Source organism: Chionomys nivalis, chromosome 3 (genome assembly GCF_950005125.1).
Source record: "Chionomys nivalis chromosome 3, mChiNiv1.1, whole genome shotgun sequence".
Lineage (NCBI taxonomy): Eukaryota > Metazoa > Chordata > Mammalia > Rodentia > Cricetidae > Chionomys > Chionomys nivalis.
The window spans coordinates 13,525,460-13,543,584 of record NC_080088.1 but is presented as its reverse complement, the minus strand read 5'-3'; the positions used below and the strand labels follow the sequence as shown (position 1 = coordinate 13,543,584).

Sequence of the window (18,125 nt, the reverse complement as noted above, 5' to 3'; positions counted from 1 at the left end):
TTCCTCCTCCTGAGGCTGACTACCTCAATATTAGCAAAGTATTGAAGTCTAGCAACCAAAAGCCACCTGTGACTGCCCTAATTAATCTATCCAATCAAAATTAAGCACCTCATCCTAATACGGGTTTGCCCTTTTACCTCTGTAAACTGCCATTTTCCTATGGGCTGTTCCTGTCTCTTCTCTAAAGAGGCAGTTCTTTATCCCTCTGAGACAAATACCCTTACCCCTCCCTTGCTCCCTTCCCCTTCTTTCTTCTGCTCTACCTCTGTCTTTGTCTCTTATTGCCTGCCTTTTGTCACTCTGGGGTAAAGGCATCTCTTCCTCACGCTGCTGCCACTATGCTCTCCCAGTCAGGATGGACTCTTTTCTCCTGGACCCTCAATAAACCCTTTCTCCCATTAGTAGCTTTTGTCCGAGGATTTTGTCCCAGCAACAGAAGATGATTAAAACAGTGGGGTACCGTGTCAAGTAAGTCAAGGAATAAAACAAGCCATCTTTCCAGGTGTGAGGCCACTGAGAGTCAGCTTTGAATATCCCAGAAGTTCAGCAGCACCGTAGCATGCACCTTCCAAAAAGCACTGCCTGGTGAGCTTTATCTCACCTGGATTTCAGGCCTCATGCTCCTACTACTCTGCTTTTCCTGTCATGATGGACTGTTTTTTTTTTTAATTTTAATTAATTAATTAATTCCTGGAGCCACAATAAACCCTTAGTCCCACAATGGCTCAGGCTTCTGACACTCAGTGCCTATTGCTGTGGCATAGAGACTCAATATTCAGACATGGATTAAGTGAGGAAAATAATTTATTACCTACTCCAAGGCTCAGGAACTTCGCAGCAATAATTTAAGAACTAGAGGAAAGACTGGAGTGTTATGTAGCCATTTCCTCTGGATTCAAGCAAACATTTTACCCAGGAGGGAGGGTCTTTAAGACTTAGGAAGTTCTCAACAGCCATTTAGAAAAGAGGGTCCTGGAGACACAGGAAGTCAGAATTTTAGGTATCAGGAATTTTGCAAACCAGTGAGTTCACTGAGATTGCTTGCAGGAATATGTGTGAATGTGTGAGGGGTTACTTACATGAGCGTCCATGACTCAGATGCAGTTGCATCACACACACAAAAAAATCTAGCCTCATTTGGGTAAGGATTCACAAAAGCTGCATCTGTGGAGCTCTCTTCATGACCTGTGGATTTTGTCCCAGATAGATAACTCAGACCAGACCGATGAAATCCGACTTTGCAAACCAGTGAGTTCACTGAGATTGCTTGCAGGAATATGTGTGAGGGGTTAATTTAGGAGATTGACAGCGCCCTTCTCCACTTCAGAGTGTCTGCACAACATCCCTCATTACAATAAAGGAGGCTTGTAACAGCAGTTATTTGGGGTGCAAATATTTAGAAATCAATTTGATGAATGCACATCTATTTAATAATCAAGTTTTCATAAACAGTGAGGAGCACTGGGAAGAAGAGACTCTCTGATGTGCTGAGCTGCCCACAGGTCATGAAGAGAGCTCCACAGATGCAGCTTTTGTGAATCCTTACCCAAATGGGGCTAGATTTTTTCTTTTTCTTTTTTCTTTTTTTTTGTGATGTAACTGCATCTGAGTCATGGACGCTCATGTAATTAACCCCTCACACATATTCCTGCAAGCAATCTCAGTGAACTCACTGGTTTGCAAAGTCTGGTCTGAGTTATCTATCTGGGAAAAGTCAATATCTCTGCAGAACATATTAAAACAACAACAGCAACAAAACAACAGCAAGCCACCAGGATAGAAACACCAATTGAGCACCTTTCCCTAGCTAGCATATGAGGCCATTCCTTTTTTTTTTTTTAACTTTGGATTTTTTTGGGAAACAAATTTATGCAATGAATGAATGCATACAATGAGCTATTTTGTGAATGCTACCCAAAATTAGGCCTGAGATTTTGTACAATAGCCCAAAGCTGATTTTATACAGGAATTTTTGTTTATCTAATATTCCTGGTATGGGATTTCCATATGAAGTTTTATGCCAGTGTTCAGAAAACTTCAACACTGGATTTGATGTCCAGCACCTGAAACAAACAAACAAGGAAACAAACAAACACAAATGTTCTTAGAGAATTTCAGATGTTATCTCCAGAAGTCATTTTTTTAAGTGCCAGAAGATTCCTGCTATCTATAGAGGGGCACAGTAATATACTTAGTGGTACCACCATAAGATTTAACAGAATAACAGTTATTCAGAAGTTATGTCAATAGGAGAGGCTGGATCAGCTAAAAATAAAAAGGGTACACAAAAATATACTCTGTAGGTGGTAAAGTGAAACAGGTTTGCAAAGTAGATGCTAATATAGACATCAAGTGGATGCCAATATAGACATCAAGTGGATGCTAATATAGACATCAAGTCTAAGTACACAACAGATAGACGGAAAGATCTGAACTCTCAAGTAGCCTTTGCACACATGAAATAGTATCCGACAGAACTGGCAATGAGTACAAACTAAAGCTCCTCTAGATACTGTTTTCCTTCGACCTGTCCCGGCACCCACTGTGTACCAGTATGCTTTTTATCAGGATGTTTCCGTACTGGAGGCTTCTTTAGACGCAGGAATTAAACAACTACAAAAAGTTCCTGAAACAATTTACAAGTTCCTCCTCAGGGTCAAATCAGCAGACTGCTTGGGAGAGAGGTGTGGAGTTTCATCTTCCCTAGAGCTGTGGGCTGGGGTGGGCTTTTCGGTGATGCAGCTGCTTTTGGGCCACCCATGCTCCTGTAAACAACACGTCATCCATATTCGTGCTGGTGATCCCAGCGAACACAGCGGTTTGCTCTGTTAGACTTTAGTAGTACTGTGTCTTTATTGTTGATGGTCTATCAGGGGTAGATGCTTTCTTATGTCTCTCCAGGAAAGGCCACACAGTGCTTCTAAATTTCTTCTCTGGAATTATCTAAATTAAAACATATGGTCACTACAACTGAAGGCTGGCCTGGAATAAGGGTGATCTATAGCCATGTTGAGGAGTTCATCAACATCATAGATGTAGTGCTGTGTTAGTGTTAGGCTACTGCCTTTCTCTAGCCCAGGTGAAACCATATCATTCTATTTTCTCCCTGTGGCCTGGGTATTCTCACATAGCAGTCATGCCTAATTGTTCCTAATGGGGAAAGGAGATTTTTTTTCCTGTGAAAATGAATTAGTTAGGTGAATCTTGGCTGCTTGTTCATCTATGGGGTGCACTGAAATGGCGAACCTTCAGTGGTTTCAAACATTGTGATGTAAAGCTAAAATGCATGGCTGATTCCTTATTACTATTTCCTTTTTCCTTTTATTAAAAGATCAGTATTATTTGCTTTCCCACCAGGTCCCAAGGCTATTTAGTGTCTGGTTCTTGGTCACCCAAGCAGTGTCAGGCCTGGGTGACACTCATGGAGCAGATATTAAATCAAATCAGTGGTTGCTTGGTTACTCCCACCAGTTTTGTGCCACAATTACCCTAGCACAGTGCTCGGCTGCTTATGTTCTTGAGAGACAGGACAACAAAAAGAAACAAATGGAAGAGCAGTCTGATTTAAACTCATGTTTGAGACCCCAGTTCTCAACGATGATATGCACAGATGGGACCTTTGAGAAGTGACTAGGGTTAGATCAGGTCAGGTCTCAGGATGGGCTTAGCACCCAAGAATGATGAAGACTAGAAAATTTCCTTTCCAACATGTGAGGAATCAGGGAGGAAGCTAGGAAGAAGGCCCTTTTAGAACCCAAATCCTGTCATCCCAATCTTATTTCTCGGTAGTAGGACTTGAAAAACGTGAGGTTTCAACCATCTAGTCTTTGGGCATTATTTCTTGTTCTAATAGCTGGAATATACATAGACATCCTCTATAAAAGAGTGTGCGCATACGCCACTCAACTATAGATCAGGGATGGCAAGATGGCTCAGCGGGTAAAGGTGCTTGCTGAGTTTATTCCCAGGAAACACAGTAGAGAGCAGATTTCCCAGCAAGTTGTTCTCTGACACTTGGAAGTGCACTGTGGCACATACAACACACGCCACACAAAATAAATGCTAGAAACAGTTTACAGATCAGTGGCTCGCGTCTTGCTTTCTTAAGAAACACTTGGCAGGATCTGGACACTTGATTTTCCTTCCACTGTTGGAGAATGCCTCCTGGAAACATTTTTGTTCTTTTACTTTTTGAGACAGGCCTTGGTCTCTTGCCTCCCACCCACGTACGGGAATCACAGGCATGTGAGATGTTCTATAGCTCAGGAGACGTTTCTGGTTGGAATTAGGTGGATGCTGATAAATAGCCTACAATGCTCAGATCCCAAGAATGGGAATGACTACCCACCAGGTGTGGGTAGTACCGAGGTCCAGACCTTGCTGTAGACGTAGCTATCAGTTGCTGTAAGTATCATTTCTAGGGGATGAGAATGCAGTTCACTTGGTAGAGAATTCACCGAGCATAGGGGGAGCCCTGGATTCCAATCCCAGCACTCCGTATATGAGGCGTAATAGTGCATGCTGTAGTCCCAGCCCTTGGAAGGTGCAGGCAGGGCCATCAGGAGTTTAAGGTCATCCTTGGCTACATGAGTTAGAGGCTAGATTGGGATACTTAAGACCTTACCTTGAAATAAATAAATTAAAAAAAGGTTTGTCTTTTTTTTTTTCTCTACAACTTTCCTTTTGTGTCTCACATTTGGAACATAAGGACCAAGACAGCGAAGCACAGCCCTTTAAAACAGTGCACACCACTAGTTAGGCCTATGAAATGCTTTATCAGCACTGAGAGCTATGCTCCCCACAATTTCCTCCCCAGACTCACACTCAGGTCTGAACGGCCACATGAGGCAGAGTCTCACCAGTCTAGATGACGAAACAATCAACTCTTACCACAGAACTACACTGGTGTGTGTGATGGTACCCCTCTGACAATGTATTTAATTTCATGAAAATACCGTTTTATATAAACCGTAGAATGCTTAGAGGCGCTGACTCCGCGGCTTCTCTACTTCCTCCTTTTCCTCTTGGTGTGCACGATCGCGCAGCACCGTTGAAGTGTTTCAGACTAGAAATACAATGGAGCCGGCCTCTTTCTCACACACCCCACAGTACTTTCATCACTCAATGTCCACAATCACCGTTATATATATAAAAAAAGAGAGCCTTGCCTGGAGTTATTTTATTTAATTTATTTATGTAATACAGTGTAGAAAGCTATCATGGCATAAGCAATGGTTCTGTACAATCATCCTGCAGAAAATTATTTTTGGAGAATTCTTGGTAATTTGAGACCAGAAGAAGACTCCCTCCCCCCAACCCGTAAAAGTGCTTACGATGAACAGGGATTGTTTTTTTTTAATTTTTTATCAAAGATCCAAAGATACATGGACAAAAAAAAAAGTTCAAATTCTCAATGCCTAATGTGTGCACATGAAACAGGCACAAAGAAATCAATGTGGATCCTCGCATCCTATGCCACAAAGAGAGCAGAAGCAGCAATCTGTACAGTAAAATGCAATCACGGAAAAAAAATTTTCTAAAATCATTTGGAATACTTAAAAATGTTTAAAATGCATAGTGACCAGGAAAAGAATGCTTAGACAAGAGAAGCAGCTAAACGCCCACGCTCACACGAAGCATCCCCCATCGATTTTTAAAGCATATTTCAAGTAGGAGTTAATTGGGTCACAAACCACAAGAATAATATACAGCGGGCTAAGGGGCTATGTGTCCGATAAATAATCAGGAGAGAATCTATTCATGCACTAGTTTGATACAGCTAATTTTTTTTTTACAGTACACAAAACCCATTAATAATGTAGTGTAGAGACCAGAATGTAAAGAGAGAAAGAGAATACATTACTGATTTGTATATTAATTCAAGTTCAGGCATCTACTTGTGTTACAGCACGGCTGTCAAAAGGCAATGATGAGTAAAGAAAACAGAAGGGCTTGTTTCTTTCCACGTTATTTTGTAAATGAACACCGATGGGTAGTGAAGCAATGGTTTTGCTGTCCAAGTTCAGAGGCTGCTGCTGTGGCGGTGGTCTAGTTCTGCATCTGCTCAAAGAACTTGTAGGTTGGATTCTCGTATCCGTTCTGCTGCATCTTGGAGAGGTGGCGCTCCTCCGGGGTCACCGCGGCGTCAACCTAGAAAGCAGGTACGAGACTCGAGTTTACAATACACGGACACGGCAATACTACGCGGTATAAAGGCAGAGTGTGTGTACTTTTCTTTTGCCCAAAGCGCATAATAGCCACTATTTTACCCTTTCCCCCTCAACTTTTGACTCCACATGGCAGAGCCAAAGGCTTATGCCGATGCTGCATCTAGCCGCTAGGTGGTGCTGATAATCTTGACGCGAGTACTCGGGTTTGCACAGGGTCCCTCGGCTGAAACAAATAGCGAACACTGAAGACAAGGGCTGGTGAGCTAGAAAGAGTATATCTCACGGAGGGCACTGGTTGTGACACTTGGATCCGTGCAGAATAGAAGACTCAGCTCTCTGTGGTTCCGAGTATCTTCTGACTTTATATATGATTTTATATCTGTAGAAATGTTAGAGAGTTCTGAGAACCTACTAATTAAAGTGATAACACATGTATAAAAGGGGATATCACCTGACACAAAAAAGGAAAACCATGTTGAGAAATGCGAACTCACATTATATATAACACACATATTTTATATATGTATATGTCTCGTTAACATACTTACACGTATATAATTTGCAATGCTGGAGGTCAGATTCAGGGCAAGAGCTGCATGCATGGACACACACAGACACACACAAACGCAGATGCACACACACACACACACACACACACATGCTCCCCACAGCCCTGAACCCTAAGATGCGTAGCAACTACAGCCAGCTAAATCATCACAGGGATTCTGTCACTACCTTGGAGTTCACCTGTAAGATAGGTCAGCATTATAAACATGCTTTCCCTCAGCCATTGTCTCTCAGAGTCATGCAGGCTACCAGTCTCTGCAGACCGTGCAGGGCACTTATCTTTTTATGGTAGCTAATGGTTGTTCTTGTTTCTATACTGCACTACCTTTCCCCGTGAGGAGAAGGGGAGGTGCCTGCTTAAGTCTGCTGAATTAAAAAGAGCCCAGCCTCTGTGAAGCCACTGGGCGATGAAGAGAATCTGTTCAGATGCACACAGAATAAAACATGTTTTCCCCAGAAAAGTTAAGGCATCTTCTAGGGGCCGTATTTCAAAGGGATCTTTCTTATTCTATCCAAGGCTGAATTGACCTTGCAACCTCAGGTGGATCCCATTTCTCATTGCTGAGCACTGCCAAGTGACATCTGGCAATTTACCCAGTGTTTTGTTCTCCGATTCACTGCAGGGGAAAAAAAGTCAGAGAGCACATGGTGTCAATGTTAAGCTACCAGGTGTGTGGATGGACCTACAAAGATGCGTCATGACTGATGTGGGATTCCCCTCTGTATGCTGTGAATACCATAGGTGAATAAAGAAGCTGCCTTGGCCTGATAGGGCAAAAGAATAGAGGTAGGCAGGGATGACTAAACGGAATGCTGGGAGAAAGAGAAGCCATGTAGCCCCACCAGAGACGGACGCTGGAACTTTAGCCGGTAGGCCATAGCCATGTGGAGATACACAGATTAATGGAGATGGGTTAAATTAATATGTAAGAGGTAGCCAATAAGAAGCTAGAGCTAATGGGTCAAGCAGCATTTTAATTAACACAGTTTCTGTGTGATTATTTTGGGGCTAAGCGTCAGGGAACTAACTAGCGGCCTTACTCCAATACGTGACTATAAATGGACCTACATAGATAGGTCATGAGTAGCCCCACCTAAGATATATCTCAGATGGAGAGCCTCGTAGACGTTAAATCCTTCATAGCCACTGTGCGGCCCCACCTCACAGAACCAGTGACTCCTTTTAGCCTGGGCATGAGAAAGACTTTATGACACAATCACCAAGCAGTGGGAATAGGAACTTCCAAGCTCTCCCGCACAGGCAGTTCCTTCAGCTTATTGTCCCTGACTTCTCTTCAGATGGGAGCTGTTCCCTTCTTTCCTCCCGTGAGAGCAGCCTGCACCCTTGTCCCCAGGTTATTCCAGGGGTCTGGGTGTTTCCTCCTAGAACAGGTGCTGCTACCTTAGAGCCAGCACTCAAAGACAACACTGCTCAAATGGATGCCTAGCATCACTGCCCTTGGGGACTAACACACAAGTGTGTTCTCCCATCTCTTCCAGTTTCCTGCGGTCTGCACTGTTGTCAACAAATGAGGTCACCTTGATTTAATTGGCAATTGTGTAATTGGCCACAGGCTTGCTAGTTAAAATGTCTTCTCCCTACAGATTAACTCCCAAAGTGGGGCATTCAGTCACTCTTGAAGTCTGCCTGGTAGGGACCAGCCTGTCTGCAATCATGTGTCATTTTAATTTGGGCATCCCCCACCCTTTGTATTATCCCATAATTGAGATTCCTAATAAGGGAATTAAAAATAAATCTTCCTTTGGAGATTAAGCACGAAGCTGCTGTTTCTCAGCACAGAGAAATGCACACAACAGCTGGGTGTTAGAATATATACCTCGAAGAGGAGCTGCAGCCCTCACACTACCTGTCGACAGTAATTTGCATTTTCCAAGAACTGCAGAACACCTGCCCATTTAATACAGTTATTTAGTTTCCTCTCTTCAAACTCCAGAGCAAATGCTCAAGGGAACCCTGCCAGAGACCCAGGGCTCAGTCCTGGCATCTCAATTCCCTCTTTTTTTCTTGGTTTGTTTTACGTATTAATCCTTGATGCCCTTTGCTGTTGGGAAGCAGAAGTGTTCATGATTCCTGCTATGGGGCAGCTTGTCTCTCAGTGTTTACAGGGCTCTGAGCGTCCGAAGGGATTGCTCTTACAAACAGCACCCGAGGAGAGGAGTCTAAATGGCATCTTTTAATCCCCAGTCCTCTTGAATGCTGGAAGCGAATAGTCATGTCTGCAGAGAAATCTCCAGCTAAACAGAGCAGGGGTGAACCTTCCTCATCGCAAGGGTCCTCAATCCCTTCCTCACTGGCAAAGCTACCACGGGCACCGTGCCAATCTCTCTATCACCAGATATGGCGTGGACACCCTAATACTGTTTCTGTCAATCAACGCTGAGCTGAGGCAGCCTGAGTTGGTGGTAGAGTTCTAGAAGGAACGATACCACAGCACGGGGCACGGGAAGGAATCTCGTCTTCCAGGGAAGGAACATCCCCTTGATGGAGAAGAAAATATGGGCATCACACTAATGACCATTCTCTCCCCGGATGTCTGGACTGAAGAAGAGAGGGACTGATCAGCAGTGAGCCTGGCTTTAGGTGTAGGATTCTGTCTTTTGGACAGCACATGGCTTCAATGGCCACTGGTGATGATGACACTGTAAAGCTGAGCCTATCCAGCACAAACATCTTGAAGAAGCAGAATCAACGTGCTGAAGACTGAACCCAGTGCATGCCAGGCAAGCACTCCATCACTGGACCTAAATCCCTCCTCCCCAGACACTCCCCAAGAGGACACTTAGACTATTTTTATTATTTTTGCTTGTCTGTTTTTCGAGACAGGGTTTCTCTGTGTAACAGCTCTGGCTGTCTCAGAACTTGCTTTGTTATCCAGGCTGGCCTTGAACTCACAGAGATCCGCTTGCCTCTGTCTCCCGAGTCCTGGGATTAAAGGTGTGTGCCAACACTACCACCTGGCTGAGGACTCTTCCGCTCTTGCCAGGCCACTTTCCTACTCTTTCCACCCCTTCCAGTGCTGACTTTCTGCCCAACCCTGAGTGTGATCATTTCTGTACTTTAGTTCCATCCCTGTCTAGGTAGCTTAGTTACAGTCATAGCCAATGTTAAGTATTTCTGCAGGTGTGTTCAGGACCTCCTTGCTTAGTTCCTTATAATCATCTTGGATGCTTTCTTTCGCCCTTCCAGTTCCTCCTCTTGCTGCTGCCTGGAAGCCATCTGTAAACCAGAAGTTTGCTTCTCATTTAACCCCAACTCTCTCTGACTGATCTGACTCCCCAGGTTGGTGGCTGCCATTGCACCCATGTTCCCAGGAAGAAAGGACCTCCAAGGCAGTGCTTCCATGATGTCACCAGTATGACAACACAATCCTCAGGAGAAAGGTCATTTGGCATGATTTTGTAAAAAGCTAAATAAGCAACTTTTTGGGTCATTGAGAAATGACTGGGGGTATGGGAGAAGGGAGGGTGCAGTGTCTTCCTCGGAGCCGGGACCGGCAGAGTTCCTTTATGTTCTACGATAAAGAGACAGTGTGGCTTCATGTTACTGGAGCCGAAATTTCTCTCTGGGAGTACTGAAGATCTACGTATATACATTTTCAACATTGCTGACAATGAACCTCAGTGCAGAGATGGGTATCGGAGGTGGCACATGGGTGCTCTGCCACTAGCAAGAGACTGAATCTCAGGCCTATTTAGGAAGCAGTACACTCAAGGGCCGTGACGCCATGATTCATGCCAGTTACCACATCAGGAGACATACCTGGTAGAATGAATCTCCGGCGTCACGCTAAGCAAATCATTAAGTCAATATTTATTTCTTACTTTTTAATAAACTAAAACCAACTGCTCATTTCTGATGACTATCTACTGTGTCAATAAAAGACACTAGGCTTGTTTACATGTCTGCTCTCCCGCCATGATTTCCCTGGGCTTGTTACCTCTGTGACCCAGGGGAGTCTCTCATTAAAAGAACAAGAGCTGCTTTGGAAGCACATGCTCCCATCATGCCCTGGTGGTGTGAAATACAATGGTGATGTCTCGAGTTATCAGGACACTGGATCCGTTCACTACCCCATTTTGTTCTTATTGAGGCAGGTCCACTCATCCACGAAGGAAATTAACCAGCGCTAGGAATAAAGCTATTTCCACATAGAGGGTTGCTTACATACACAGGAGATTGGCTCCAAAGCCAAAGATGAAGGATGAAGTTCCTTACCTAATAAAGCCTGGCATTTGCATATAACCTACACACATTCTCCTGTATTCCTTAAGTGCCCCCAGATGACTATGACTTATAATTCCAAATACTATCTAAATGCAAATAGTTGCTACAGCAATTATTTAGTGAATGAGCTATTCACGTTTAGATGCATTGTTTTCCCAATGCTCTGCAGTTGGCTCGACCCCTGGCTGTGTACACACTGTTACTGAGTGTGAACAGCACCCGTAAGTTAGGCAGGGGAGGATCACAAACATCCAGTACACACTCTAGGCACTAGCAAAGGGGCCTTGGGTGTGAAACCCAGGCAGTGTGTCTCACTACTGGTACCCCAGGCTGAACAGCAACTCTTGGTGGCCTGCTCCTACCATTTCAGCTAAATGACACCTCCCTAAGGGCAACGGATAGGGGCAACAGAACAAGCAAGTTCTATTTCAACCCTCTGACCAAATGCAGACTCAATACAGAGCTAGACAAAAACATAGGCTATAAAAGGGAAAGGGAGTTTTCAGACTCTCCTCAGCATCCTTCTCTAGGACAAAAAAAGACTCTAGAGGGAATCAAGAGAAAACCCAGGCCATTTCTAGATGTCCAGGAAGACACCACTCGGACACACTGAACAGCAATCTTCCCCTAGGATGCCCCAGCTCAGAGAATGGTTTCCGGTTCCTTAGAATCTGGTCAGCATGTCAACCTCTTTCCTATGTTATTCTGAAGAGCCATCTATTGCTAACTGACAAAAAGAAACACTTGGCCCAGGCTGAAGGAAGGGTGCTTAGAGACTTGGTTTTCCTGGAGGAAAACTCAAGGCCTGCTCAGAAAGCAACTCAAAGGAAGCAGCATTAGTACTATGTGCTAGTGCTGAAGCCTGTGGGGGATTTTCATCTATCAGTAGGAACGGAGTCCTGGTGGAAGCATCGGTTTTTTGGGCAGCTTTCCTGGGCATCATTGTGTCCTTATCAAAGTCTTCAGATTGTAGCTGCATCAGAAGATAGGATGTCAACGCTGAAAGCAGCAACTATAAAGCCGTGAGGGTGGACTGTAGCCCAGTTATGGCTGGTACCTTAGAAGGACGGGATCAGGACACAGTAAGAGCTGTGGGAAACCATGTGAAGACCTTAGCAAGACAGATATTTAGGACAGATATTTAGAAACCAAGGATAGAGGCATCTGATGAAACCAATGCTGCCGGCCCTGAGATCACAGACTTCTAAGTTCTATCACTTGGTAGGAAAATGCATTTTTGTTGTGTAATCCACTCAGTCTGTGGTACTCTCTATGGCAGCCGCAGCAAGCGGAGATAGGCTCTAGCTGTGGCGTCAAGATGGGATTTTAACAGACATTTTTCAGACAGGAAGTCCCATCCTGGACAGAGTCACCAATTTAAGACCATTTAAACAGAATTCTATTAATGAAATTCTTAGGAGTTTTTTAATTATCCACATATGCAAATAGGGGACTGAAGTAAAAAAAAAGTATATTTCTAGAAACAAAAGAAAGATGTATTGAAAATAGTGTTTTTCAGTGTTTGAAGGACAAAAACTTAGGTATACTATAGAAAGAGCAAAACCCCAAATTTGGCAATCTGAGCATGTGCGTGTGTACACGTTCTTTGTACATATATGTGCAAAGGCCAAAGGTTGAGGCCAGGTGTCTTCCTCAATGCTCTCCACTTTGTTTTTTGAGACAGGATCTCTCCCTGAACCTGGAACTTGTCGATTCCAGCAACCTCTCAGGTTCAGCTTTCTCTCTTACCCCAGTGCTGGCATCATAGGCATTTACTGCTATGTCTTTTATGGAGGGGGGTGTTATAGATTCACACTTAGGTCCTTCTGCTTGTGATGCAAACACTCTACTGCCTGAGTATGCCTTCAGATCCAGAGTTACCGCTTGTCTTGAAAAACATGTATTTATACTCTAGTTTGTAAAATATTCAGGTCAAAAGACCACAGTTTCCTGGGTCTCACCCAACACACTGGTCTTTAGTCTGTCCACATCAGCAAAACCAAGAAATTAAATCCCACAACAATCCCATGAGCTTCCCGGGGAACAAGCTGTGGAGACTCTCAAACCTGATGAAAGTGAGACTTCTGGCTTTCCCTCACTGGAGTTTATTAAACGATCCCTACCCTCGGATGATAAAAGATGGCCTGGGGCACTTTCTCTGGGTTTAGTGAGATGCTTAACACGAGCCTCCGACAGAGAGCAACACCCATTGTATGGGGGAGCCTGGGCTACACTAAGTTTGGTGCTGTGCCAATCTTTTTATTCAATTCGGATTTCTCTCATCTATAAAATAAGATGGGCGTGGACACAGAGCTCTTTCAGTTCTAGAACACCTACACTATTAACTATCTAAAAGTTACACACACAGTGAGGCTCTCAGAGTTCTCTATCACCACAAGTGTTCTTTAAATTCATAGAAAGATCTCGTTTGTGGATGTGTCCTCCCTTTTGCTCTTTCTTCCCCACATCGGGAGTGGAAGGAGCTGCATTTGAACCCTGTATGTTTTGATGACATAAATCGACTTCTGTATTAAACTCCCTTCTTGGTTGGCCTGTAGGTAGAAAGACTATCTGTCTAGCACATACAGTGTGGGGGACTCATTGTACATCTTTCCTATCTCAGTGTTTCACAGCAATAGTAAGAGCCATTACTAAAAATTACTAATGATTAATTAACAAGGTTATTTGTAATAAACTGGTTCTACTCAAAGACCAGATTACTTAAGGGCCCAAACAAAACAAACAAAAACCAGGAATGAACGTCTAGGTTTTAATATTTTTGTCAAAAAGTAAACACCTACCCTTCTTTTTTTTTTTTTTTTGGTTTTTCGAGACAGGGTTTCTCTGTGGTTTTGGAGCCTATCCTGGAACTAGCTCTTGTAGACCAGGCTGGTCTCGAACTCACAGAGATCCACCTGCCTCTGCCTCCCAAGTGCTGGGATTAAAGGCGTGCGCCACCACCGCCCGGCAACACCTACCCTTCTTAATTACCCTTTCTGACTTTTGATATTGTTTTTGTTATTTAAGGGAAAACATACTTTTTTCTCCTTAAAGTTGAGCATTATAATTACTCTTGTTTTGGTCAATTTCAATATAAATTATAAGTTAAAGTAACAACATAAATTGTTAGTGAGTGTTCATTAAATTCATAGTAACCTGGAATGGATGAAAACCACAGTAAGACATTAGCTGGAACCTGAGCACCATGGAGGAATGCTGTTTTTCCAATGTTAGGCCAATGTTCAGGATGCTTCCTTGCCTGTACGTCCTTCCTTTCACTCATCCTTGCCAACAACCCTTCAGGTCTACCTACCTCCACTACGCCATGATGGATGGATGTGTACTGTTTCTTCTTCAGCATCACCAAGGTGATGACAATCACTGTTGCTATGACAACGCCGCCCACCATGAGTCCAATGATGGCACCTTTGTTTGAACCCACATCTTCTGCAAAGAACACCTTGAAAACAAGCCAAGGAAAAGAACTGTAAGTGGAGGGGACACGGGAAGGAGCAAAGTTTCAGCAGACCCTCTGCTGTGAGGGGGCGGGTCCCCACCAATGAGCAAAACATGGCTTCCCAGGTTCTGAGAAGTCAATTTCTCCAGCACGTCTCAAAACAGAAGTCTGCAGGGATCTGAAATTCTTTGACAGCTGAGCGTCTGGTAAAAACCACAGAGGTGCCCAGCATAGTTCTGGACACAGGTGAGCACTTTCCTGCCCTTAGCTAGTTTTCAAACCTGTATGTTCTCTATATAAATACCCTGAAACACAGGAGGTGATCAGAGGGACAAGGACAGCCCAGCTGTCTACTTCATAATGCAATAACTCAGTCACATTCAGTTAACCATGAAAAGGACTCTGTGCTTTAAATGTGCAATGTTTCCAAAGAGAAGCAATAGGCAAAGAAGATCTCAGAGTTACAAACAGCCCATACTGTACTATGTTGTCTCTAGAAACCAAAATTGACTGCTTAACTCTGGTCATTTATATTAAACACAAGAAGAATTCTGACACTGTCACAAAGAAGAAATTTATTCACTGTGTTAAATCCTCATATATATATATACATATATATATATGTATATATATATATATTCTCTATGCTCCTTACAAAAGCAAGCCATTATTTTTTCAGTTTTGTCTACTTAGGTGGAATAACAGATACAGACCTCACTTTAATCATCTTGTTATATAAGAGATGATCTTATGGTAGATAAAAAAAGTGGTGGGGAGGGGGAAGGACTATTCCTAACCATACACCACACTCATTATGTAAGTCAGTGAAAACAGCTCCCTAAATAATCCTTTCAACACGACTTCAAGACAGGCGAATGACCGATTTTTACCGCTAAATCTATCACGGTGGCAATTTGCAAAGATGAAGTAAATGAGAGCAGATAAAATATTTCTAAGCGGATGTTACTCACGGTGCATCTGCAACAAAATTAGAAGCGGTTCCTAATTAGTCCCCTTGCTAGCCAAATATGCTAGCTCAACATATTTATTGAAGGAAATCATTAATTAGCTAATGATACTACAGTGAAGTAATCAGGAATAAATGTGAGTCTGGACATATCCCTATGTCTTTAAGGAAATACTGTAATTCTGTAATATTCACTGCACTAATTACAGTGCATTATCTTATCAGCTAGCACAGTAGAGGGAGCTGATGCCCCTAATTGCTGCCGCTGCCATTAGTCACTGTCGCATTACAGGAGTTCATGTAATTACTCAGAAGGGCGTCCATGACATCGGCTCAGGAAAGCGCGACTCTGCATTCATCTTCAGCTCTCTGCTCCAGCGCCCAGTCCTTCAGCAGTTCCCCCAGTTTTGTTGTTAAACCTTCCAGCTCCACCCGGACCAGGAGCACCCCTGATTTCACAATACCCGACAGAGCAATAAACTTGCCAAGGAAAACTAAGCTATGGATGGCTAAAGCGTAGTTTTCTTCTGGAAAAAAATTAATGCAAATCTGAATCCCAAGCCAGCTTTGGATTTGCTACAATAATTCAGGGATGAGAAGCCAAACAATAAAGGCTTTTTCTTTCGGAATGTCATACTAGGATCAATACACTTTATTTATAACCACTGGGAAGACATTTAGAATCTATGAAGGCATCAGACTGTAGGCACACTTACTCCAGGAACAGCAGTGCTGGAGTACATATCAAGCATCACTCTGCAAGAATTTTATTACCATTTTTTGCTTCATCACCGAATGCATGAAAGAACTGTCTTCTTTACTTTAGCCCTTTATTATGATAACTGAAAACAAGGGAAGAACTCTAACAATCTGGGATTTGGCGCACTTGAAGTGCAGGGAAATTATATAATCCCTATGTGGCTACGAGGAAGACACTTGCTTTTCTATCCATCCCAGTTCTAACATCAGGAAGAAAAATGCCATTGTCTTAAAAGAAACCACTATCTTCTTTGCCCAAGGTTTTTGATGACGGCACTAATGGGAAGATGAAGGGTCAGGGTCACCTCTTGCCTCCACCCACCCTAACAGGGTCCCCACTCCTTCCCCTTCTGAGACAAGTGAAATCCTGGGAAGTGGGAAGGGGTGGGAGGGAGGAATGGACGGGTTGGACAGATGACTGAAAAGCTCTACTTGCAGATGGGAAGTTAAGCAAACAGCATAAAAAAAGTTCCAAAGACAGATGTACTGATTGTGTGTTTGAGACTTTGATTCTTCAAATAAAACTATAGTAGATGGGGAATAGTTATGACCAGAAGGGTTTCAGAAATCTGGATTCTGTAATTTCTGTATTTATGTAAGGAGATGATCTGATCTGGAGATCAGAACCAAAGCTAAACAGAATTCATTTATGTGCGATACACACAGTTTACATCTAGCCTAAATAGAGTTTGAGCGACTACCTTTCAAAAGCTCACGGTGTCAAGTTTCTTGTTTGTGGTATTCTGCCAAGGGTCGGGAAGTAAGTTCTAGAGCTTTCATTTTTGGATATTTGGATTAGATGTGTTCAGCCTGGAAAACCTATTTTCCTAGAAAGGGTAGTGCACGGATATCGGCTGACGTGGCTGAGCCACTGAAGTCTGCGACTCTTTTAACTGCCCGCTGGGCTCAGCTGCTTCTGGTCAGAAAGAACGGCACACAGAGCTCCATTTATTTCTCTTCAGAACTTTGTGATGATCTAGGCAAACATTTTGGTTTTAGTTTTCCCTCCCAGGTTTGGCAGAGGATGAGCCAAGTGTCCCCATGCCACTTGGGCAGACACACAGTTGTGGGGAGAGGAAAATCATTTTGCATACCAGTTTTTGATGACGAACTTCAAATCCTGAATCGTGTCCGAACTCTGCATCCATCTTCACTTCAGAAATTTCTTCCGTTTTGATATTTGTCAGCCCAGAACCTACACGAAACACAGAGTAGGTAGGATGATCAATTAGCAGCACAACGAGACAAAGGCTGCCCAAATTTTCTTTCTAGGGCAGAACTTTTAGAAAAATAGATCAAGGAACTTCTTCAAGAAAAAATGACATCCTGGATTTAAACCATTAACCACTGCCTATCAAGCAAAACGTCTAAAGAAAGTTGAAAACAATACTCCCACGGCCAAACACATTCTGTAATTCTAAAGGGGAAGGAAGGAAGGAAAGTCTGTGTTGGCTGGGATATTGGGTTAAATTTGTATCTGAGAAATGTTGACTTGGTTTTAGTGGCCTATGGTTCATTATGTGTGCATTTCTATGGGCTGTCATTACTTCAGAGGAAAAAAAAACAACGCAAAGCTTTGAAAAAACATAATGACCTGGGAGAAGAAAATGGTTACTTTGGAGTTTTGTTCTAATTACAGATAAATTATGTTCACATTTCTATGCACAGCAAGCAGTGCCAGTCACAGAATCCGTTGACCTAAGCATCCTAGCTCTCAAGTTATACACACCACATGGAATTGCCTCATCTGCTGACTATAAAGCAGGAGCGTACAACATATAAAATGTTTCTTCTTCCTTCTCTACACATAGATGCACGATTCTTGGACCAACTGTTACAGTATGCCATGATTCAAATAATAATAATTTGAGGCTTAAAACTAAAATGTAAATATGTTTTAGAAGTTAAAGTGAGAAGATGTTTTATTTCTGTTTCGCATGTATATAATTCAGAAGACGT

The 18,125-nt window shown here is 43.1% G+C and overlaps 1 protein-coding gene across 6 annotated transcripts in view; it reads right to left on the bottom strand.

Moving 5' to 3' along the window:
- Nucleotides 1-5,169: 5,169 nt before the first annotated feature.
- Nucleotides 5,170-18,125, bottom strand: part of App (amyloid beta precursor protein) — a 229,404-nt gene continuing 216,448 nt past the window's right edge. For all 6 annotated transcript variants that reach the window (XM_057765553.1, XM_057765554.1, XM_057765555.1 and 3 more), the window contains 3 exons: nucleotides 17,261-17,361; nucleotides 14,297-14,443; nucleotides 5,170-6,150 (listed from right to left, as the gene is read on the bottom strand). In XM_057765553.1, coding sequence (XP_057621536.1) covers nucleotides 6,049-6,150; nucleotides 14,297-14,443; nucleotides 17,261-17,361 — 350 coding nt within the window. In that variant the 3' untranslated portion in view covers nucleotides 5,170-6,048. The remainder of the gene's footprint in view (nucleotides 6,151-14,296; nucleotides 14,444-17,260; nucleotides 17,362-18,125) is intronic.